This window comes from Balaenoptera physalus (assembly GCF_965194825.1).
Source record: "Balaenoptera physalus genome assembly, chromosome: 14".
Taxonomy (NCBI): Eukaryota; Metazoa; Chordata; class Mammalia; order Artiodactyla; family Balaenopteridae; genus Balaenoptera; species Balaenoptera physalus.
Genome location: NC_138893.1, coordinates 32,165,154 through 32,189,944, shown reverse-complemented (window position 1 = coordinate 32,189,944; position 24,791 = coordinate 32,165,154). Strand labels below are relative to the sequence as shown.

General features: G+C 49.6%; 1 protein-coding gene across 31 annotated transcripts in view; it reads left to right on the top strand.

Moving 5' to 3' along the window:
* The window catches only part of TACC2 (transforming acidic coiled-coil containing protein 2), a 205,742-nt gene that overhangs the window by 63,972 nt on the left and 116,979 nt on the right, over positions 1 to 24,791 (top strand). For 22 of the 31 annotated variants that reach the window (XM_082424738.1, XM_082424718.1, XM_082424744.1 and 19 more), the window contains 3 exons: positions 440 to 5,752; positions 6,322 to 6,435; positions 24,518 to 24,592. In XM_082424738.1, coding sequence (XP_082280864.1) covers positions 440 to 5,752; positions 6,322 to 6,435; positions 24,518 to 24,592 — 5,502 coding nt within the window. Of the gene's footprint in view, positions 1 to 439; positions 5,753 to 6,321; positions 6,448 to 9,227; positions 9,279 to 24,517; positions 24,593 to 24,613; positions 24,766 to 24,791 lie in introns of those variants that run through there. The other 9 variants (XM_082424737.1, XM_082424723.1, XM_082424731.1 and 6 more) reach the window with 5 other exon arrangements.

Sequence of the window (24,791 nt, the reverse complement as noted above, 5' to 3'; positions counted from 1 at the left end):
GCCCATTTTTGCCTTTTTCCTGAACATCTAAGGATCCCCAGAAGTGTTCAGGACCTCTTTGTAAACTACACAGAGCTCATCCAAATTCTCTATCATGGTTTATATTTATTAAAAATGTTCTGAGTTTCCTGCATTGTAGACAATTATGAATTAGTTTCCATATTTCCCGGTTCACTACTGACCAGCATGGAAAGCCTCAGATTGAATGTTTGAGATTTTCTGCACTAATTTTTGCAGAGAGTGAGGGCACATGTCATGGTTACAGGAGGTCTGGGATTGGGGCAGGGGGTCTCTTCATGGAGAGGAACGAGATGCACGAGGATGGTGTGTGTTGTGGCCTTTAGTGGGGAGAAGCATGGAGGGATTTTGCCTGGGCTGTGGCTCTATCCTTGGCATCCATGAGAACTGATAAAACAATAAATGTTTTCATTGTTGGCAGCGTCGGGCACGGAGGTTCCTGCTCCACTTCTGAGGGTGCTGCCAGCCCGTATCCCTGCATCGTGTCCCCAGAGGTGACTGAGCCAAGGAAGCACCCACGGGAAGCCAAGGGCCAAGAAGATTCTCCACTGCCCAGCCCACCGGAGCCCTGGGAGCAGGGGAGTCCCTTGGCCTCCGTGCCCTTTGCCGAGGGCGCCCCAGAAGGTTGCTTGGCAAGCCCAGCAGCGGAACCTGAAGATTGTCCCCTGGCTCAACACCCCCAGAGGGAACCTTCCCCAAATGCCCCAGGATACGGCCCAGCAGCCTTGGTCCCTGGGATGGACAGTTCTACTCAGCCCAGGGTGGTTGCAATCGCCCCCAGCGCCGGAAGAGAGAGAGGACCGAAGGAAGACGAGGGGCAGAAACTGTCTTCCTCCAGTTCCATTGACCAGTCGCCGGGAATTTCACCAGCTGCTCCTCGAGAGCCGATGAAGGTGCAGCTGTGTGGAGAGGATGGCTGGCCTGGTGGTTTTGAGTCCCAAGGGAAAGAGGCTGCAGGTGGCTTTCCCCTGCCAGAGTCTGGGCGGGGAGCCCCCATGGCCCCTGCTGCAGCCCAACCAGGCCAAGAGAGCTCAGCCAGCCTGGAAGAGTACCCCCCAAAACCCGAGAACCCGACCCCGCAAGATCCAGCCCCTAAATGCCAAGTGGAGGGGCGGCCTCAGGATTTCACCGATGACTCGGGATTCCTCAGGACCTGCCCTCCCAGCGGGAGTGGTTCAGGGGCGGCCCAAGAAGCCGAAGCGAAGGTCGCTGCCCGGGAAAGCTGCCCGCAGCAAATGGGAGCACATCCGCCGCCCACAGAGCTGCCCTGGGAGTCACCGGGTCCTGCCCTGACGCCGGGGGCCAAGGGCTCTTGGGAGGAGACTCTGGATGCCCCGGATGCTCGGGGTCACTTGCGGACAGGGAGGCGAGGAGCCGAGCCCCGTCAAGCTGTCTGTGTGACGGCAGGTGACCAGCCCGAGGGGGGCTTGCTTGTGAGCCCCGAGCCTGCCCCACACGCAGCGACTGAGGAAACGGATCCAGCTTCAAGCCTCACTTCCCAGCCGGCTGCTCGGGCCTCTGCTGCTGCAGAACAACCCAGAGAGATGATTTCCGATGCTGCGAGGCCTGTTCTTACAGACCTGGCTAAAGAGCAGGCAGAAGCAGGGTTGGCAGGGCAGGAGAAGCACGCGTCAGACCTCGCAGGAGAGGGAGAGGGTCCAGAAGGAGGCCCCAGAGAGGTTCCTGCTCCTTCACCCCCGGAGGAGAGGGAAGAGCTCTGGAAGAGGGAGCAAAGCCACGAGGTCCAACAAGGGGTTCTGCCCCTTCCTCCTCCCGGTGCATCAGATGAAAGTGCCAGAAGGTCACTGGGGCCAAAGGATGAAGCCAAAGCCCCTGAAGGTCCAGCTGTGGCTAAGGAAAGCACACTGCCTGGGGCCGACCCTAGAGGCCAGGAAGCAGCCCCAGAGCCACCTGAGGGTGCAGATCCTGGGAACCTTCAGGGAGAGCAACCCGAAGCCTGCGGCTGCAAGCCTGACCCAAAGGTGGAAGAGGATGAGGCTTCACAGCTAACTGGCGGTGTGGAGAGCAGCAGCCTTCCCAGCAGGGCCTCAGCACAGCCGCTCAGAGAGGAGGCCCCCGGGCACGTGGACAGGCCCGGCTCTCCGTCAGAAGATGCAGCTTGGAGCTCGGCGGCCTGTGGGATGATGGGAGAAGCCCAAGTGGTCCATGCATCTGCTTCACTGCACCAGCTCCACGAGCAGGATCCCATCCCACCCTCTGGGCCGGATGGAGCCGGTAAACACGTTTTTCCCGAGGGAGCTGTCCGGGAGGGGCCAGGACTGCAGACCAAGTATCCTGACACCTTTCAGGATGTGCGGGGATTGGGAAGAATGGACCCTCTTCCTGCTTTAGAATCAGAGAAATCGGATTTCCTGTCAACTCCTGCTACAGAGGTCATCCCCAAAGCCCAGGAGGCGGAGGGCAAATCTGAAATAAAGACGAGGAGCCACCCATCCGCGCAGAGGCCCGGCAGCTGTGAAGGGGAGGGCTTGCTGACACCGCCCCACGCCCATGGGCTGGGGTGTGATGCAGCTGGACAGGAAGTCCACACCGATGGGCCACCTCCCCCTGAGCAGGAGAACTTGGCACTGGACTGTGGGCTTACGACCCTCGGCCCGGAGCAAGGTCAGCAGGAGAAACTGTCCTGCCCGGGGGACAGCGGGATACGAGTAGCTGCATCTGAGAGGCTCTCGCTGTATTCTGAGAACCGTCTCCAGCAGTCCCAAATGGACCCAGAAGCATCCATCTCTGAAACGCTCAGGGAGAAGTCCCAACAGTGCGAAAGTGAGAAAGAGACTTCCCCAGGTGATGCAGAGTTTCAGAACCTGGGTGCAGACTCTCCCCAAACCCACATACCTGTGGAACCTCGGGAAGATGTGAGCTTGCCCACTCACGGAGCAAAGGAACAGGCTTCTGAATCAGAACTTCAAATTGAGCTCCCCAAGGGCAGTCTGTCTGATGCTCCAAGTTCAGCTCCCGGGCACACAGTTCCGGAGAATCGTACGACAGAGCAGTCGGAGTTGTCAGCACCAGAGAGACCGGAGTTGTCTGCACTAGGGGGGAATGGGCAAGAGGGAGAATGCAGTGGCAGTCAGCTGCCCAGGGGCCCACCTCCTGCAGCAGACACCTTACAAGACTCTGCTCTTGCACGTAGCTTGAGCAGAAAGGAGAGTTGCTGTGCTGGACAGGGGCCAAACAAGTCCCAGCAGGAGCTGGTTGATGGGCTGAAAGCTGGCAGCCAGCGTGAAGAGGCATGTCTCGGGGATGCAGGCATTTCGGAAGCAGCTGACGCTTGGCCCCCGCTCCAGGACTCGGGTAAGACAGAGAAGGCAAGTGGGAGCACAGTGGGGGCCCCGCCTTGTCAGCCTGATTCAGTAGCTCTCCTGAAGGCAGCTCGCTGCCCACCAGCTCCAGCACCTGCCGGCCCCAGAGTCACACCCACCCAGGAGGCCCCAGAGAGTGAGGCCGGTGGTGAAACCCAGGAGGGCAGGCGGCAATCAGGGTTAGCCCCAGAGAAGGAAATGGAGCGTCCCACTGCCACGGATGCAGAGGCCCAAAAGCTTCTTGAAAGTGTCCCATCAGCCGAGGATCAAGGTGCAGGTGGTGGGACTGCTGAGGTTGGTGGGAAGGCTGACGGAGGAGACCTGGGGACACAACGGGCTCCAGGGGAGCCAGGAGAAGCTGCTCGGAGTGGTGGCTTCCTCCCAACAGACCAGCACCCCTCCCCTGGGGAGGAAGCTTCTACCTGTGCCCTAGCTGAGCCCTGCCAAGCTGAGCAGCCCTCTGCCAGCTCCCAGGATGCCTTGCTGCCAGCCAGAGAGCTGGGTGCGATTCCCAGGAGCGTGGTGGATATTTCTGCAGCCCAGGCTGTCCCCGACCCAAAGAGGCTCCTGTCATCCAGGCCACCAGAAGAGGCTGCTCCTGAAACTCCTTACCTGCATATGGCGGGCACTGCCAGGAAAGGGGCAGAAGACAGTGGCGTGAAAGCTCTTTCACCTCAAGGCCTCAGAGCTCCTGGTGAAAGCCCTTGTCCCACACGGGAGCCCCTGCTTGTCTTGGAAAATGCCTCCTCCATGAAGGTACCGTGTGGCTCCCCTGCCCCCCTCTGGCAACCAGGAGCTGCAGGTGAGGAAACCTCTGCCGTGCCAGCCAGCAGCGGAAGCCCCAAAGCTGGGACCTTTGAGGGACCCATGGACTCCGTGCCCTACCTGGACAGGGTGCCACTTCTGGCCAAGGATAAGCAGACCGCAGAGGAGCAGAAAGGGTCAAGAGCTCCCGGGGCAAGTGCCAAGCCCAGTGAACTTTCAGCACACCTTGCCAGTGAGGAGAGCACGGCAGGTGATGCAGCAAGGGAGAGAGAGCGCAGTGGGGAGAGGATGGTAGACCCTTCCAAGGATCCCAGGAAGGGAGCATCAGCTGGTGTAGACGCCAGCTCCAGGCAGACCAGTATGATCGCTGGGCTCCCTGACTTCAGGGAGCACATCACCAAGATCTTTGAGAAGTCTGTGCTTGGAGCCCTGACTGCTGATCGGCCCCAGAGCACACTGGGAGAAAAGGCAGGAGCTGGGAAGAGTGTGATGGGCAAGGACCTCGCCACGCCAAGCCCAGAGAAGCTTCCAGATGGGACTCAAGGAGTGGCCATCGCCCCTCTCCCCACCACTCCTGCCGGATTCTGGGTACAGTCAAAGGAGAAGCAGCAAGAGCTGGCTGTAGAGGCTGAGATTTCTCGTCTGGGTCCCCAGGATCCAGCTCCAGAAAAGCTGCCGGGGCCGGCATGGCCAGCTGCAGAGCAGAGCCTGCCAGGTGCCAATGTGGGGAAGGAAATGAGTGGGCCTCCACAGATGCTGACAGAAAACAAGAAGCCAGAGGGGGCTGGGGAAGGCTGGCCGGGGCTTGGGAGCCAGGCCCACTCACAGCAGGAAAGCGGCCGGCAGGAATCAGCTTCGGGTCTGTCTTCACAGGTGACTTCTCCAGAGATCCCTGATGCTGACTTGCAGGTGGCTCCCCAGAGCCGTGGAGAAGGGGACGCAGTTCAAGACGACAGAATTCCTTCTGGAAAACAGCACCAGGAAACATCTAGCCAAGACAGTCAACCCAGAGAAGATGGTGCCCAGGGCTTTTCTCACCCAGGGGCTCTGGGTGACATGTCAGTGTCTACCTCTGCCCAGAGAGCATCTTCTCCCCATGGGAATGTTCCGACTGTGGCCGAGGCCATCAGTGAGACCTGTACCCTAGACACGCTTAGGGGTGAGAGGAGGCATGGAGGTGCTGCTGGGATCTCGGAAACACAGAACGCCCTGGGCACCCAGAGCACCCTGGAGCCACCAGCTGGGGAAGTGGCGGAGGCTCCCCTGGAGCCCGGCTTGGGAGCAGAAGCTGCTGGGCAAGCAGAGGGTGACGTCACTTGGAGCACAGCTGAGACCGGGGCACGTGTGTCTGACGACCTGCCTGATGCAGGTACTACGAGAACGTTCTCTGCTGCGGCTTGTGCCTCGGCTCTGCCAGGAAGCCGTGGGGACCCAGGCTGCTCTGAAGGGGCTCTGAGGATGGAGGCTGCAGCCGCCCCGAGCGGGGACAGCCCGGCCGGGCACCTGCAGGCTGAGGAGCAGCCCGGGCCGGAGCTCCCCGCTCCTGCTGGGGATGGGAAGGTGCGTGTCTCCTCACCTCCAGAACCTGACGAAATTCGGGACCTGAAGCTGCAAAGCCTGGAACCAGAAGCGCTCGACGCCGAGAGGTACTTAAAAGAATAAATTCCTATGGGAATATGGGGTCAGCCTCAAAAGTGGTTCCCACTTGGTTTTAAAAAGTCAGTCAAAGAGATGGGTGATTTTAAGAAGGTAAATTTTCCATATCTAATTGTTTAAATTTACCTGCTCACAATCTCTGGATGTGCTGTGATTCTGAAAAATGTGAGAAATGGTTTGGAGGCATGGGAGCTGTCTGTTTAACGTGTCTTATGCCTTGCCTTGTGTTCTTTTAATTCTTCTAACTGAAACTGTTCGCAAAGCATGAAATGTTTACAGGCTGGCAGTGTACTATAAGGTCATAGGTTATGGTCAATCAGAAGTTTTTCTGGAGTCCAAATACATCTGCTTTTGAATCTGGATTTATTTATGCAGAGTTATGCAGAGAGACCTAAATGATCCCAAAGCATCTCAAAGCCATTTGCTGCCTGAAGCTAATTTTTTCTAGAGATTTTGGTGAAGTAGACATTTAAAGCTTTAATTGGGAAATGGGCTTTTCAATAGGACATGGAGAAAAATGCCTTTTAAAATATTTATTGCTTCTTTTACCTTATGCCAGAAAGAACTCTGGGCCCGGCCCATCCACCTTACCTTTGGTTCCTGAGAAGGATGCTCCAAATGTCATGGGCGAGGTCATTTCAGACGAGACCAGAAGTGCGGAAGAAGCAGAAAGGTCAGTGAAAAGGTAGCAGCCTTTGGAGAACCATGATACGTGCCTTTGGCAGAGACATGCTGGATGTTTGGCAAAGGAGAGTACTACTAATATATGAGTCTTTATCTAAGAAAGAAACACCTAGTCACTCCCGTTCTTTATGCAGGTAAAGCAGTGCCTAAGATAACTACGAGCTCCATTGCTGTAAAAGGAATTGAGTGAGTTGCTTTCATATCTGAGCTTATCTTTGTTTTCCTTAACAGCTTTATTGAGATGTAATTCACATAGCATATAATTTGCTCATTTAAGGTGTACAATTCAGTGGCTTTTAATATATTCAGAGAGTTGTGCAATTATCCCTACAGTCAATTTTAGAAAATGGTCATCCCCCCCAAAGAAACCCTGCGCCCCTTAGACAGCACACCTCATGTCTCCCAGCCCCCTGAGCCCGACACCTCCTAATCTAGTTCATTACCTTTTGAGGCAAATGGGCTCAACTTTGCTTTAATCTCAAGCAGGAATGTCTAATCACCAGCAGCAGTCACACCCCTCTCAAGATTAGAGGAGGACAAATGATAGATGCAACTGTGAATCCCAGACCTTCGCACTTTGCAGCGTACCTGCCTGTTCTTTCCTAAGTGAAATGCCACCCTGTTGCGCAACAGCAGCTGCTGGGAAATTTCATCCTTTGGGGGAGAGGGAGATACTGTGGCAAAGACACATTCTGACCAAGCTTTGCAGCATCCTTCAATCTTTGGCTATTCCAGAGCTCTCCATGTGTATGTGTGTGTGTCTGTGTATGTGTGTGCAGGCACACGCGTGTGTGAGTGGGGCGGGGTTGGACTTTAAATTAGTACCTGTGGCTGGCCAGTGTAGCCTACCAAACAGCTGCAAGCATTTTGTAAATGATTTGTTGCATATTTCGCACATGCTGAAAGAATGCATGATCACCTGTTTTTCGAGTCTGAGCACTTCCACCAACACCCAGCTGCCTTTCCTGCCCTTCGAGGGCGACTCTCATAACTCTGGGCCAACGAGATATGGACGCTGCTGCCGAGACAGATGCAGTTTTAATCTGCATTGGACACTTGTCTCCGCTGCTGACTTAGCACAAAATTCCCTGCAGCCCTTGCTTGTATGTATTTTTGACCTTCCCAGTTAAAGTGTAGGAAAAAATGTCTAACTGGAAAATCCTCCCCTCCCCTCCCCATAAATGTTAGATTAGCTCCTTCTTCAGTCCCTGGATGTTTTATCACCTTCTTGGAGAACAAGAAGATCTCAGGACCAGGCATATAGTAGTAGTTCAATAAGTATTTCATGGCTCTTTGTTTTAATCACTTTAAATTTTAAAATTATAATTTCTAAATTAATATTAGCAAATTCGTAAGGTATAGAAAAGTATAAAGAAAAAGAGAAGAATCCACAATCGTACCAACTAACAATGACTGGTGTTTATTATGTTAGTGTCGCTTCATCCACTGTTTTTTCCTGTTTAAATTCTGAGTCCTTTTTTTCTGCTGCCATCAGAACTCTTTGCAAACATAAATCTTAGTGGCTGAAGTTGTGTGACTTATCACAGTTTACAGAGCAGTGGACATTTACATTATAATGGGTGTTCTGTGCACTTTGCTCTGGTGGAGGATTTGTCGGGTGGTAGACTTTTAGATTCTTGAGTTGTGCTGTCCAATTTGGCAGGCACTGGTCACATGTGAATGGAGATGTGCTGTAAGGGTAAAACACACCCCAGGGGTTGAAGATTTAGTGTGAAGAAAAGAATACAGGGAATTCCCTGGCGGTCCAGTTGTCAGGACTCTGCGCTTTGAACTCGGATCCCACAAGCCGTGCAGTGCGGCCAAAAAAAAGAATACAAAATACATCGTTAATAATTTTTATATTGTTGTATGTTAAAATGATAATATTTAGGATGTACTTGGTTAGAATATGTTACTGAAATTAATTTCACATTTTTTTCTTGTTTTTAATGCGGCTATCAACCTTTTAAAATTACCTATGTAACTTTTGCATTCCGGGCTTGCATTTGTGGCCCATGGTCTACCTCTATTTAGATCATTGGGCTCCAGAACCTGCTTTGCCCTGATCCTTGAAGGAAATGAGGATGGAAAAGGGCTGACCTTTCCTGTGCTTTGGGTTCTTAGGAAAAAGGCCTGCCACTCTCTCATTGGCTGAGGATTTCCAGAAAGAATTCTGAATGGACCCTCCCCTCCAGCTTGCCAGGTGGGGTGACCTCTGTCTCCCCTCCCTCGAGGGGAATTACAGGGGCAGCAGCACCTGACTAAATGGACCCCAACAGATTCCACTTTATACTTAGTAGACAGTCAAAGGTCTCTGGAAGGTATAGACCAGCTCTGTCCAATAGAAATAGAACATAACATAGCACAGGGAAATCAGCTCTGTGCTTTGTGACCACCTAGAGGGTTGGGATAGGGAGGGTGGGAGGGAGGCGCAAGAGGGAGGGGATATGGCGATATATGTATATGTATAGCTGATTCACTTTGTTATACAGCAGAAACTAACACACCATTGTAAAGCAATTATACTCCAATAAAGATGTTAAAAAGAAAAAAAGAAATAGAACATAAGCCATAAATGTAATCCTAACTTTTCTAGTAGCTACATTCAAAACTAAACAGAAACAGGTAAAATTAATTTCAATAATACATTTTATGTAACCCAATATAACACAAATATTATCATTTCAACATGCAATCAATATATAAATTATTAATTTGATATCCTACATTCTTGCTCTCCTATGAAGTCTTTGCAAGCTGGGCTGTATTTTGTACCCACAGTGCATCTCAGTTTGGACCGGCCACACTCCAAGCCCTCAACGGTTCCATATGGTGAGTAGCTGCCCTCTGGAACACCCCAGCTCCTCACAGAGCTCTCACAGCTATCGAATGATCCAGAAGGCCAAGCCTTCCCACCGTGACCCTCATCTCTCAGCCCAGCAACTTCATTCCTACTTTAACACAAACGTAGGGAATGCTTCTTTGCCTTAGGGGTAGGCTCAGTAGCTCCAGTGGACCTTTCACCAGGAGGGAGCTGTGCTGTGGACCCAGGCAGGCCTCAGAGAAAGTCCGGCCAAGGTCAGGGGTGCGCGTCCTGGGAACAGGAGGTGTTGCACATGAAGGTGAATTTTGGCAGCGGTCTGGGGGAGGTTGGGTGGCCACACTGAGGCAGATAGTGCCAGGAGCTAGGGTGGTGGTGAAGTTTGGGTTCACACCCAGCTGTGCACCTTACAGGTTACATACCTAACCTCGGTTTGCCAATCTGTAGAATGGGGAGGTCACAACTATACTTGCCTCACTGAGTTGCAGTGAGGGCTGAGATAACTGATCAAATGCAATTCCAGTGCATTCCAGCCCCTGGCAGGGGTTAGGTTTCCTATTACAGTTCTGTGGGATGGGCTTTTCTCCTGCAGTGAACTGAGTGGTAACTGTTTGTCTTCTTGAGGTTGAGGTTCCAGCCCGGCCATCTTTCTTTTCCAGGGCTGACTTCCTTGTCTGCTAAAATGTCTTCATGGCTGAAGAGAGCGAACTCTTTCTTACCCCCTACTGTATAGCCCACAGCGATCTGCTTATTGTGTACCATATCGTATTGTATTTCAACATAAAAATAATGCTTTGAGTTGCCACGAGAAGAGCAAAGCAAGTCAAAACCATATTTTCTACTCTCTTGGTTATCAGTTGACGTGCTTCTGTTGAATCTATTGAATTTTGAGATTCTGCTAACTTGAATGGAGCTGATATCACAGATCAGATTCAATATCTAAGAAATGTCTCTTTTCTGTCTTGGTGACAGGTTAGTTTAATAACCCAATCTCATATCCAGGTAGATGCCGGGAGCACAAATATTTTGCTGCTTAATTTCCCATCTTTTGACGTCAAATGGGCCCTGCTGGTGTATGTGCTGTGGGTATCTTGTGGCTTTGCTCACCTCCACCCAAGGAGTACATGTACACCCAACTCCAAGAAACAGGAGTCTGTTGACAGACAGCTTGGCTGTGGATTTCTATATACAACGACTGTCTTCAGTGGATGGAAAGTCTAGAATTTGGCATTTTGCTTTCACACCACTGATGGTCAGATGTGTAGTTCTGAATCCATCGTGGATAGCACCAAGCTTGTTTTTGCTGAATATTTATGTAAAGGGGTCTCTTTTTTTTCCATTTGGGGAAATGGTTGGAAAGGTATCATTTTCAATTACTAGTGCATCTGAGAGAATTAAATTATTCCCAGGTGCTTTGGGTCTTTGCGTACACCTAGGCTAAACCACGAAGGGCAGTTGGGTTGAGGAGTTGAGGGGTAGAAGGAGGAAGCAGCGAGGGGTAGCCGGCATCTTGTCCAGGAAGCCCTGGCTGGACGTAAAGGCAGGGCTGGAGCGACTTCCTGCCCTTCCTCCCACTGGGTCTGTTTCTTCCTTCTCTCTCCTCCTCCTTCTAAAATTACCAGCTGTGACACCATGTTTTTGAGTTTCAGAATAAGGTTTTGAGGAGGGCTACAGCTGTATAAATCAAGGAAAAGAAAAGAAGCTACCAAGCCTAGGTCTCTTAGCAGATAAAGCCAGGATGACAGATCCCCGTCCCCACCCCCATCCTTCTGGGTTTGATGTTAGATTACATTGCTTGGATTATTTTAAACTTCCTTTTGAGAAGTATTGGGCTATGACATGGCTATTACAGAGCTACAGTGCTGACACTTCTTGCCCTCGGAGCAATTTTCTTCCCAAAAGGGAGACAATGGAGTAAGATGGAGGGTTTATATCCCAGAGACTTCTTACTGGCTGTGTGATGCCTTGGAGAAGCTGCTTAACTTTTCAATCCTGTTTCCATGTCTATAAAATGGGAAAAATAATACTTCCCTGTTAGGGCTGGAATTAAGATTAAAATGGAATGTTTCCAAAACCACCTAGTATAATGCCTGATATATGGTAAGTGTAAAATACAAATGGTAACCACTATTAGCATTTTAAACGTCTTTATTCAAAAACATCCTGGGAATTAAGCAAACAAAGAAAACACCCAAGGTCTCCAAATGACATAATAACAGACCCCACAGGAATGGGGAGACATGAGGCTGCGTGAGTCTGTTTCCAGCCGGTTGGCCTGTCTACGCCTCTGCTTCTGTCATACGCGAGCTCTACTAACCCCACTCGGCTCACAGGAGCTTGTTACATGGTTCAAAAGTACCTCAGAACTAACGACCCTACAGATGACGTGGATTTACATTACGATCCACGGGTTCAGTCATTGTGAACCATCGTATTGTAAAAGTCACAAGACCTTTAAAAATGTAGGCTTTATGTTCTGAAGCTTTTGCGTTCCATAATTAAAACAAATATTTTTAGAGGTGAATCTGTCCTTGGGAATAATGCCAAGTCACTTTGGAAAGCTGGATTATGAGGCACCCACACCAAAGGTGGCAGCCGCCCTGAAGGCAAGGGGCTGGTTCCCTCCCTCCAGGTGCCTGTGACGGGAATGCCACTACTTTGGTCTAGCCCTTCTGGGTTTCTGAGCCCCTCAGCCCCGAGGCCTCTGCTGTGCCACATCTGGATCTGATGCAGGAAGAGCCACTTAAGAATCCCAGGCCAGTTTCAGGGCAAGGTGGTGATTTTCCAAATGAATGTGTCCAAACTCATCCGCTTCTCTTCCTGGAACCTCTCATTACCGCCACTGTTTTAGACCAGGATGCAGGTTTGTTTCAGTAGGTGTGACTGAGAAATGGGTATTTTAGACTCTAGCTGGATATCTGGAAGGAAACTTGGGCACATTCTTGTCGAGGCTCAGAATAGGGACGGGACGAGGGAGCTACGTGACAGCAGAACTAGAATCAGATTCTGACCCGTGACAATATGCTTCCCCTTGGTGCCTAAGCTGAACCGAGGACCTACCCCAGGGCATGGGGCCATTCTTCCCAGCAACACCGCCCCAAACCTGCTTCTAGGCTTTAGAGAGAAGAGTGTAGAATTGAGTTGTATTGTGTGAGACCAGCATAGGCCTGGAGGTCTACAGATAAGTTCCAGACCGAGTTCCAGTTCTGCGACCTTGGGGGCATCACCTTTGCTGAAGCTGTTTACCCACCTGTAAAGTGGGGGTATATAATACCTAGGATTAAACGAGCCACTTTATTTAGAGCGCCCAACACAAAATAAGTACTCAGTGTAAGTTCCCTTTCACTTATTCCTCCTTCTGGGCCAAAGTACTTCCACATCTAGCATCTTATTTCCGCCTCACCTCAACCCTTAATAGGTACCACTTGTGTGCCCCTTGTGCAAAGGAGGAAGAGGAGGCCGGGACAGGTGACATAGCTTGCTCAAGGCCAGTGGTTTAATGAGAGTTAGGGCTGGGGCTGGAAGCTGTCTTCTGGAGAGTTCTTCAGACAATCAAATCCATGTTTGGATCCCTGATCAGTAACTTATTAGCCAGAAGGAATCTTGGGGAGGTTATTCTCTAAGACATTCTGTCCACTGGAGCTTTCTATGATGATGGAAATGTTCTATATCTCCGCTATCCAGTACGGCAGCCACTAGCCACGTGTGGCGACTACACACCTGAAATGAGGCCACTCGAAAATCTGGGGCCGGTTTCAGGGTGATGTGGTTTCAGGGTTAGGGAGGAACTGAATTGTGAATTTTATTTAACTTTGATTAATTAAAACAAATTGAAATAGCCATGTGGGGTAGTGGGCTCTGCATGGGACAGCCCAACCTGAAGACATAGTTCCTTCACGTGTACATAAGAGATGAACCGTCCCCGTCAGCAGCATGGAATCCGAGAGGTTCTGTGTGAAGCCCTTGCAGGACTCAGATGCCTGGCGGTGCTCAGTGAGCGCTGGGTTCCTCCTTGTCACCCCTTGGCTCTGCCAGTGGGAAAGTCAGGCAGCTATGCCTCCAGAGTGGAGACTGGGGTGTATTCATGGCACAAGTGCCTGGCAACACGGACCAGCAGGAGGCGTCTCTCTGGCACCTGAACCAAGGATGTTCACCATCGGGCCAACCGGAGGCCTTGGCTTAGCCAGTGCAACCTCACGCCCAGGCCTGGTAAGGAGGCCCGGGTAACCCAGTCAATTGGCTCCAAACACTTAATCTAGAACTCTCTGTGCCCACCCATCCCCACTGGCCACACCTGCAAGGGTGCCCATCTGGGCTGGGAGGGAGCTGACGTGGGTCCACAGCAGAGAAGTGTTTGCCAATTGCCATCTCTGTACCGATCTTGTCCCAAGAAACTGGCAGGGTGGGAAAGAAGCTTACCGTGGGGTGTGCAAGGTCAGAGGCCCCAGCTAACTGCATCTCGGCCTCCCCTTTCTTCTCAAGCATGTTAAGTCGTCAGGTGTTAAATATTTTAGCAGCCTGCTGATTCAGAGGTAGATCACGCAAGCGTTTCTCTGTTTCCAGGGAAGGCACTGTAACGGGTCTGATTACTGAGACTTTTAATGCCTTTTCCTTTTGTAAGGTGGTCAGAGGGTGTCCGGGAAGAAAAACCTCAGGGGAGGGGTACACCTGTGCCCTGGGAGTGGGCGGGGTGCGCAGAGAGAGGACCGCAGTGTGCACTGGACACGGTCAGCACTGAGTCCTCAGGCCACAAGCACCCGTAGGTGGAGGGAAGCGGGGCCCCGAGACATGGGCACGGGGGGCGGGGGGACGAGGCACCAGACGTGAGGCTGAGGGTGAAATCAGGCTGGAGGGAGGGGAGCGTCAGGTCCTGGAGTCCAAATCCTGGTCCCCCGCTCTCGGGCCTTGTTGGGTGATTGGGTCACTTCTCCAAGCCTCAGCTTCTTCACGGATAAATGGGCCAATGATGTCTCCTGGGGCTTAAAGGAAGGTTAAAGGTGATTAGAGGAGGCAAGATACAGAGTACCCTGCACAAGCCAGCTTTCCACAGCCAGGAGCTGTGACGACAGAGCTGTAGACAAGGTCCCTGAGCAGGGGACTCCTGAAGACAGCTCCATCCCCACAGCCGGCTCGGTCCCCCAGCAAATGTGCACCCAGGCCAGGTGCTTAGAAGGCAAGCCAAGGTCTGTGCCCTTAGGGAGGAGCTAGGACACTGGGCACTCCTCCTCCCTTGGACAGAGGGTTGGGGTGAATCGGCAGGTGCAGGTGGGCGGTCGGTGGGCAGGCACTGCAGGGGAGTGATGCGTGCGGTTTGCTGGCTCCCAGCCCGGTGTCCAGCACCCAGCACCCTCCCTCCGGAGGGATCAGGTCGTTCACCGGCTCCTGGCACTCACTGTATGCCTTCATGCCTTTGCCAAGGGACCGCACTTCCTTCCCCTCCCTGGGCCTCAGTGTCCTCTGATGCTGGATCAGGAGGTGGGTGTCATGAGCCTGAATTCTCCGTCTAGAAATGTTTGGTGGGACACATGGTGATGGTCACCTCTAGAGAAAGTGGGTCTCGGCCTCTGGCCAAGAGAAGAAGTCACGATCTTGTTTCTTTGAGAAGGTTAGACTTGCAGATGCGGCTCTTGGTTACCCTGCACCCGATACTCTGCGTGGCACACAGTGGGCGCTCCGTGAGCCTTTGCTGAATAATTCATCTCAACTCGCTGTCTGTTGGAGGCTTTCTGTCCTGGAAAACCAGGTCAGGTGGTACTCCAGAGGCAGATGGCCAGGTTTAACTTCTGGATTTGCCATTAGACTCTCCAACCTCGAGCAAATTCCTTAGCTACTCTAAGCCTCAGTTTCCTCACCTGTAAAATGTGTATAATGTTAGGATCCACTACAGACAGATATTAGGGAGATTACTTAAAAATAATGTGTGTTAAAAGCTTAGCCGAGTGCCTGCCTGGCACGCAGTAAGGACTTAAACATCAGGGGTAATTTTTGTTATTACTGCTGTTTTTACTACTATCATCATTTAAATGATAATAGTGCAATTATTCAGGCAGGTTACTGGTAAACATTTGTGCTTTGACACAAGGACTCATTGAAATTTGCTGAAGTTCATTTGCATCTCCCCTGGATTCTTTGGAAGGTGTCATTACCCATTAAAGCTACCTCTCGAACTCTGGCTGACAGCCTCCCCACTGGGGTGGCCCTCAGTGTTGCAACATTGTATTTGATGCAAGGTCAAGCCATCAGGCACACATGGGGAATGCCTTATCTCCCTTGGGGAAGCTAGGGCTTTGTGGTTAACCTCTTGCCAAGAATGGCTGCAAAGAGGCTGAAACCTAACATTTGTGGCAGGGATGGAGCGCCTGTGTGGGTGAGCCCAGCCGAGGCTGCACTAGCGGAACGCAAGCTCTGAGTGTGTCTTATGGGTCAAACTGCCCGACTATTTAGTAAGACGTTTTGAGCTGCTAGCCCATCCCAAACTCCTAGAGGAAGGGGCAGGGATGAACGTTGTCTGGCTGCCTGACTTGCAGATGCTGTAGCACAATAGCTCGTGAAGGAGACCCCCTCCTGGCAGGTGACCAAGCGGCTGGTATTTAAATGGGCGTGGCCAGAGTTGTCAGAAAGTGAGGATTTGGATGAGGGGAGAGTGCCAAGCTTGGGCTTGAGGTCTCAGTTTAGGCCAGACTGCCTTTCAGGGCCACCTTTGAAGGATGTCTGGGGCAGAGTCCCTGGCTCCTGAGGCCTGGTAGCAGGGAAGCTCACCCTTTGAGACAGGTACCACCCACGTCTGGCTCAGGCATTCGTAGTCCTGAAATAACTGAACCAGAAGGATCTTCAGGCTCCTCATTTTACAGGTGAGAAACTTGAGACCTCGAGAGGGTGTGTGACTTCCTTAAGGCCACACAGCTTGTCAGGGGGCCACTGGTCTGACTCGTATTGAATGCAGTTCTTCTGGCCTCGAGACCAGTGCTCTTTCCAACAAACCCACGGCCCTTCTAGTGAGCAGGCATCACCTTTCCTGTACACAGCAAGCACCCCAGGTGGGCCTGGTATGAACTGACGTTATAGATCGTTTTCTGGAGGTGGTGGTAGTGGTCTAAAGTAATCTTGTCCTTGGGTTGTATCCAAGAAAGCTGCACATGCAGGCTTCCTCCAGCTACTTTGCGACATGAGTTAAACTGCAGCCTCTGCGCTCTGCTGACCCTGGCTTTCCTTTGATTGTGGCCAGTAGCATTTGCAGTAGGATTGCAGGGAAACCATTATGAGAAGCTGGTTGGACAAGAGCTTGCAGATTCTCTAATTCACCAGGATTTGGGGAGTGAGCAGCTACTGGTGGGGAGGGAGGTCTGATTAGAGTTAACTCAGGAGAAAGTTCTGCTGAAACTTGAGTTCACCTCCTTCTAGCCCAGTGTGTCGATGTGAGCAGTTTGCTGAGGAAACTCTCAGACGATACTGCAGTCCGTTTCAGGTTTCTTTACAAACAGTTGGGCCATGAATCCTTGGGAGATAAAACACTCTTGATGATCACTGCAGGGTCTAGTTTTGCTTTTGCACGAAGATGGGAAGCTTATGTTAAAAACCACCAGGCTCCCTGTTGAGTCGCTGTTTGTACCTCTTCTGTGGTTCATATTTGATCTTCGGTGGAGAGAAATTATTTTGTAGAAATGGCCCCACCCGGGAGTGGTGGCATTTTTGCTTTCCAGAATCCCCCTTTGCATTTTGCACTCGGGAACTATAACTGACCCAAATGGGACAGTGTTACACTTTCCTGCTTCTTTCTGGGAGTCCTGAAAAGCCACTGGCTCACAAGTCTAACGAAGGGCATTTTATGTCTTCTCTTCTAAATTCCTTTTCCTCTGGTATAAGAACTGGAGAAATGTGTAAACGCAGAGGCAGGCCCAGATTTTAAAGGCATTAGCGGCAGGAACTCCAGCATGGCTGAGAGATGCTGGCCAGACTCAGACACCCTTGTCCTTGGGCGACCCCTCTGCCTGCCTTGCCGCTCCCCCTACTTCTCCGCCCTCTGGGGAAACGCACTCTTGTTCATGAGACCACAGAGGCTCAGGCAAATGTAGTGCCTGTGAAGCCTTCTCAACCCTCCAACTCCCCAGAAGTACCCCCGCTCCCAGCTCTGCCCAAGAATTGAGAGTTCTTTCTGTTACCTGACCACAATTTTAAGACAGAAGCAAATGTATTATAGTTCGTATAGGATTTCACACTTTGCAGAAGAGGTTGGGTGTTTTCAGCTGGACAGATCTGGGTTCAAATTTGTCACTTATTCACTCTAGGACATCGGTCCAGTTAACTTACTTGCTTGAGGCCTCAGTTTCCTCATCTGTAAAGCGTGTATGAAGTCAGCACCTACCTCCGGAGGACTGTGTGATTGTGTGAGGGAAGGGCTAGCTCGGGGCTGGCACAGGCAAGCACCCAAAATATGTCTGTCTCCGTTTGAGGGTGAGGCCTCTGACGGCAGGGTCTGCGCTGGTCCTAGTCTTTAGCACAATGGGCTGCACATAGTAGGTCCTCAACAAATGTTTGTAGATTGATTGTGTGTTGTCCAGCGGTTAGAGGGTGTGTCTGTTTGGTGCTTCCCTCAAAAGAGAAATACAAATCTACTGGCCAGGTTAGTTCAGTAACACAATAACAAAATCATTGTAGTTGTAAATCGTACATTCATTCATTCATTCATTCACTCAAACTGAGGGCCTCCTACATAAAGGTCAAGCTAGGTGCTCTAGGCAGGGTTTCCGATCCTCAACACTATTGACATTTTGGGCTGGGTAATTGTTGGGGACGGCTGTCCTGCACATAGTAGGGTGGATGCCAGTAGCACCCCCCAAGTCATGACAATCAAAAATGCCCCCAGATACTGCCAAATGTCCCTTGGTGGGCAAAACTGCCCCTGGAGAGCCACTGCTCTAGGGCTGTGCTACTCAAGGTGTGGTTCTTTAGACCAGCAGCCTTGGCATCACCTGGGAGCCTGTTAGACTGTGGTTGTTTCATCAAGTACTTTATTTTCCACCATCGTGTCAGATGGGACACAGACCTCTGACTCTGACTCCTAGAGAACATTGTTTTTCTGTTCAGGAAGAGGGTACAGCCGGCGGAGCTTGCTTTGTATTTAGTCAGACTTACTTAAAATTAGGACTAGGTCAAGTTCAAATACAGGTTCAGCCGAGTACACGTTCAAGCGATGTGGGCCCTTGTGTGAAGTAGGCTTTGTGTGCACTCAAGGAAAATTCCAAGGCCACGGCTAGAAATCCTGGATGAGGTTCAGAAGTCACGTGGAACTGCCCCCACGCATTTTCTGCGTATATTTTGGGTTCAGGCTGACATTTCATCTTAGCGTGGGTGGAGGCAATGGCTGAATTTTTTGAAGGCCTGAACCCCGCCTACCAGTATTTCTCTTTGCCCTTACAACTACGTTTTGCTGGGTTGCAATTCAGGAACATACCTCCCTGCTTGGACAGCCGTTCATGGAATGTGAGAGCTTAGCTCAGAAGCCCAAAGCGGTGATTCCTTCTAAAAAAAAAAAAAAAAAAATTCCCCAGAAGTCAGTAGCGAAGTGGATCTTATTAGTGTGAGAGCTGAACTCACATGCTAGAGGCGGCCACTGGTCCTGGGTTCCTCATGGCATATTCCTCTGCTGACATATTCAGAGTATATAAAAATAACCTGAAGTTAGCCCTTTGTCACTGTGGACTGGTTAGGCGTTTGGGTTCGTAGACACGCAGCCTGTGTGTGCACCTGCCTTTGCTTGGTTGGTGGGACCCTGGGTAAGGGGCTTCACCACTCCAAGTCTGTTTTCTCCCTTGTCTGCTGAGGACAACAGCAGTGCCCACCGCAGAGGCTCCTGTGAGGATTAAGTCGGAGGAGGGAGGGAAGCCACTTATCAGAGTGCTGGCTCTGTAGCAAATGCTCACAAATGTTAGCTGATATTAGAGTGGTCATTTAAAAAAAATTTTTAATTGCCTTTTTGGTTTTCCTGATCTGATAATTAAGTGGGGACAGCAGAGTGCAGGATGGTATTTTGTCACCCTTCATAGCTGGCAGATGACAGGATAATCTTCTAGGCAAAAATGCCCTATCGGCTCGGGTTTCTGGTGGTTGGGTGAAGCCCTGAGACGCCGCCACACTGGAGAAGAAGGGCTTCAGGGAACAGGGAGGTAGGGAGGGCTGGGGAAGGCGGGCCCCGGAGGAGGAGACTCCTGCCAGGAGAGCCATGAGCACTGGTCTGAGAGTCAGCACAGCGGCCAGGTGGGCACGGGGAAGGCTTGCTGTCCTGCCCTTGAGCTGACAGTCTGGTTCAAGAGGCAGCACACGAGCATGAAAGAGTTAAAACAGCTCACAGCCCTAATTGTCTTCGCCTGTCATTGGGTAATTAATGTAGGTGGCCGTTAATACTTACCTAGGAAGTATTCTCCGAGAGGGCAGATATTTTGTCTCTTCTGTTCACCCCTATCTCCCAGCACCTGGAAGTAGCTAACACATTGTAGGTGCCCAAGAAATACTTGTTGAATGGCTTAGTCGTATACTTCCTTATCACAACAAGTTACTGGTTATACTCAAGAAGAGACTTCATTCCCACTACCCAGAACATTCTATTTCTCTTCTCCAAGTCCATTTCCCTTCTTTTTTGGCTCAGTGTTTCATCAATGTGTACCACCCCTGTAACCACTTTCAAGAGTTTTACCATATCTGTATACCACTGTATTATTATCTACTTATTATTTTTCTTTACATCGATTCATTTTTATTTCAATATATTACTTTACTTTTGTTTTAGGTAATGTCTGTGAAGTTACGGGTTTGATGTGCTAATTAGAACCTTTTCCTCATATGCTTCAAATGTATAACTATTTAAAATACCCTCATATGAGAAACCTTACTATGGTAACACCTGCTTACCCTATAAAAGTCAGCTTAAGTATTCCCTCTTCTGGAAAATCTCCCCATGCCTCTTCCAAGGCTGATTTAAATATTGCTTTTATGTTTCTGTCATGTGATAGCCACTCCATGAACCATCTGTAGAAGTGGGCAAGGGACCACGAGGCATCTGACATTGCACAGGGCCAGGAATGCAGTAAATACTCAATACATGATTTTGAAAGACTGAATGAAACCTCTTGAGTCCAGGAGAGTTTGTGCTGTCTGGCCACGTATGGGTGTCCTGAGCGGACGCCCTAGGATTCTCTGAAGACAATGTGCTGTAACCAACCTTCCATTTGGGTGCCCATAAACAAGGCAGATATGTGAACTTCCATGTAGACTCACACTTCCAGCAGGGAGCTAGTGTGTTCTTTGTTTAGGGAGAGTTGGACCTCTGTCCTTCAGCATCACATACTCCCTACCAGTTAACCAGCCAGCCTTGCATGTTTCCAGTCTCTGGCCTTGTTTCCCAGGTTTCTTCATGTATGAAGTTATGGCATTGGCAGTCCAGGGAGGTCCCCATGGTCCAGTGGGGCAGAAGCAAGTCAAATAGTTAGAATGAACAGAATTGGATAGAATGAAGGTTCCTTTCAGTCTCCTGAATAACTTCTCCTAATACACATGCTGCACCCTCGGTTCTTCCCGCTCCGAAGGCCGACAGCACCTGGTGTCTGCTGGGGTTCTTGGTCCCATACTCCTGCTTCTTGCCCCTCCAGCATGAGTCTGTCTGCCCAGGCAGGGTCCCGTCTTATGCACTTTTACACTCGCATGGGCACTTGGAATGGTGCTCAGTGAATAGTTGATTAGTTCATGGTTATTTATGTATCAGGCAAATTTGGACACGGGTTTCTAGTTTGGCTTCCCATTTTCATGTGGCTTGTCACTTCTCAGCCAAAGCAAAATATCATTGCCACAACAGAGTGTAAAGGAAACTGCAAACACAGAGCACAGCAGTACTCGGTGGACAGAGCTGGGGGTGTTTCCTAGGCACTGATTTGCCTTTTGTTTTCCAGAAGACTCCACTGGCAAAGAATCTTTGATTTGCTTTGTGGTTTTACATGCTCTTCTTCTGTAGCCTTAGGTCTAGTATGGACCAAGTGAGTGCTTCTCAACATCACAGTTGACAGCCTTTTCACGATGCTTTTGGTTGCAAGTAACAGACAACCCAATACAAGAAAACAACAATACTAGGTCCATCCTTTCTCCTGGCAGGAAACCCAGAGGCAGGGCACTTCCAAGGTTGAGTAATTCATTAGCCCTTTTTATCTTCCTCTCTACCTGAATTTAGCGTGCTGGTTAACGTCCCCCTTCATTGTTTCAAACTGGCTGCAGAGGCTCTAAGCATCAGGCCCCATATGACAATGTCGAGAGGCAGGAAGACATCTGAAGACACAAGATTTGCAGTCTTGCATCTCCTCTGAAGAGTGAGAAGAATGTCTCCAGAAATACAACTGACTTTCCTTTCTGTGTCATGGGCCAAGGGTGTGTCACATGACCACACCTAACCTAATTATTTGAACATAAGTAAGTAAGTAAACAGGAGAGGGAACATCACTTTTGGAGGCAACCGATGACTCCTGCCACAAAAGTTCAGATTCAGAGTTTCTCCCAGTGTGGTTTGGAAAGCATCTCCACCAGAATTATCCAGAATATGCTTGCTAAAATGCACATTCCTCAGCCCCTTCCTGACTTCCTGAATCAGAATCGCTGGGAACATTTTAAAAATAACCCAGGGAGTCTGACATGCACTAAGTTTTGGACCCATGGGTCTGGTGTTTGTGGTTATCACCTATTAATATTTACAGGTTGTAGATCATCCTTCAGCTGTGCTGATCTTCTTGAGGGGAGGCTGAGGGAGCGAGGAGAATACAGAGTCAGCCTTCAAAATTCCCTTCCCAGTCCTTGCCTTTTGGAGATTCAAACAGGAATATTAACTGATACAGTGATGATATCTGGGATTTGGTTTAAAATAATCTGAGTAACAAGGGAGAAGTGAGCATGTGAATACAACAGAGTTAGCCATGATTTGATAATATTGAAACTGTTTGATATAATAGAGTTCATTATACTGTTCTCTTTACATAAGTTTAAAAAAAATCTCCCTTCCTGATACCTGCTCTGTCACTATGCAGCCTTTGACCTTGGGTGTGTCAATCTCCTTCTCTGGGTCTCAGATTGGATTCCAGGATTCCAACAGCACAAGTTCTTTTCTATAAAGCAGTGTATTCATGTTTTCTTTTTCTCCCTTTCCCTCCAAATGAACCTTTTTGTGCACAAAATCTCTTGTGGAACCCAAAGATATGACAGATTTAAGTGAAATAGCTCTGGTTACAGGGGCCTCCCAAGTAGCCTTTAAGAGAACTCCAGAAACCTAGGACTCTGGAGAAGATCGTTTAACAGCTATTGCACTGGGGCATTGCTGAAAACACTGACCACATTTCTGCAGGGGCCTTGACCTTGTACTCAGAACCAAGAAATCCTTAGGATGTAAAGATTCCGTCATGGATGTAATTACTAAGGCACATCCATGCTGCCTGTGATTCAGTCTTTTTCTGTAGAGTCCAGGTATCCCAAGACAACGGGCATAAGCACGTGTCTGTCCTACTCTGTACCAGTGCAGTCATCCCTCTGTATACCTGGAGAATGATTCCAGGACCCCCGTGGATACGCAAATCCGAGGATGCTCAAGTCCCTTATATGAAATGGTGTAGTATTTGCATATAACCTACACACATTCTCCCATATATTTTAAATTATCTCTAGATTACTTATAATACCTAATACAACATAAATGTTATGTAAATAGTCGCCTGTGCATAGCAAGATTTAAGTTCTGCTTTTGGGGACTCTCTGGAATTTTTTTCTGAATATTTTCGATCCGCAGTTGGTTGAATCTGCAGATGCAGAAGACGCAGATGTGGAGGGCCTGCTGTGTCGTGTTGTTACCCTTGACCTGGAGCAGGAGGAGATAGGCAATGCACATTTACTATTGCTTCAAGTTTATTATCAGGGCAACTTTTCTGGCTGTGGCTAGGACCAGGGCTGTGTGGGTTGGCTGACTTTCTGGTATGGATGTATCTTTGTCAGATGTCAGGATTTAAATATCAATCCCTCGTGATGTTGAGAGCCCTTTATTTCATCTTGCAGTGTGTCCTATACTGGGCCATGGCTCTGTCTGAATGCTAGCTACTGAACATCATTGCACTGTTCTGATCTTGGTGATACCTTGGAGAGGTGCTGGGGTCAGGTCTTTCTCAGCCAGAGTGTTTCTCCTGCAATGAATGGTCTTAGACTCTGGATACTTTAATAAAATTCTTCAAGGAGGAGATTAAATCACAGTAGTAACCAGATACCTACTGCATTAGTTTCCTATTGCTGCTATGATAAATGGCCACAAAATTCATGGCTTAAGACAATACAAATTTATTTTCTTACAGTTCTGTAGGTAAAACATCTCACATCGGTCTCAGTGGGCTAAAATCAGTAGGGCTGTGTTCCTTTCTGGAAGCCCTAGGGAAAAATCTATCTCCTTGCTTTTCCAGCTTCTAGAGGCTGCCCACATTTATTGTCTTGTGGTGCCCATCCTCCATCTTCAAAGACAGCAACACAGAGTCTTCAAATCTCTCTCTGACTCTGCTTCCACTATCAGTTCTTTTTTTCTCTCTCTTCTTCCTCCCTCTTCCACTTATAAGGACCCTTGCGATTATATTGGGCCCACCAGGATAATCCAGGATAATCTCCCTATTTTATGGTCAGATGATTAGCAACCTTCATTCCCCTTTGCCCTATAAATTAATATACTCACAGACATCTTTGTGGACATCCTTGAGGAGGGCATCATTCTGGCCACACCAGTAGGTTTCAAAGCATAGTGGTAGCTTCCTGTGTCATGAAGGATATGCCTCCGGCAACTGGGGAGGGGCTATTTCACTTGAAAGGGATGTTATCTCAAAATCATGTTAGCTCTTTGCCTAACTGGAATGCTCAAGCTTAGGAGGTGGTGAGTGGAGCATGTTTTTTTTTTTTTTACCGTAAGTGGGTATGACCTGGGATCAGGGCACAAGGGCACAGAAGACTGGGCATTCCAATCCTCATGTCACGAACAGCTGATGGTATACATTTGAACAAATTAGCCTATTTTGAGTGTCAGTTATCACATTAGTGAAATAGGCATTTTAATACTAAACCACTGAGCCCATGATAAGCATGTGAAGAAGCAATCTATTTAAATTTCCGTCAGAAGTGTGGTTCTTAGAAGCATGGTGTTTTTAAAAAGACAGTATTTTAGTGGAAGGCAATAAAAGTCTACTTCTTTATTCTACAGAGAATTCCCGTTTGGGGACATCGAGCCTCGGGCATCTGTTTCTTTAAGAGGAGGAAATGAAGCCTTGAGTCATTTGTGAGTCTCTTACCCTTTGGTCCCAGAGGATATAAAACATAGCAATGCTTTCTTGACACTAAACTTAAAATAGGAAGCCTGGCGCCCACGTATAGCCACAGGCTCTTCTCCACTGGGGCCTAGACGCAGAAATTTCCAGAGAAAAGGTGATAACGTTTCACTGGTGCGGGCAGGTAAGCGCCACTCTGGGGGTGAGGTC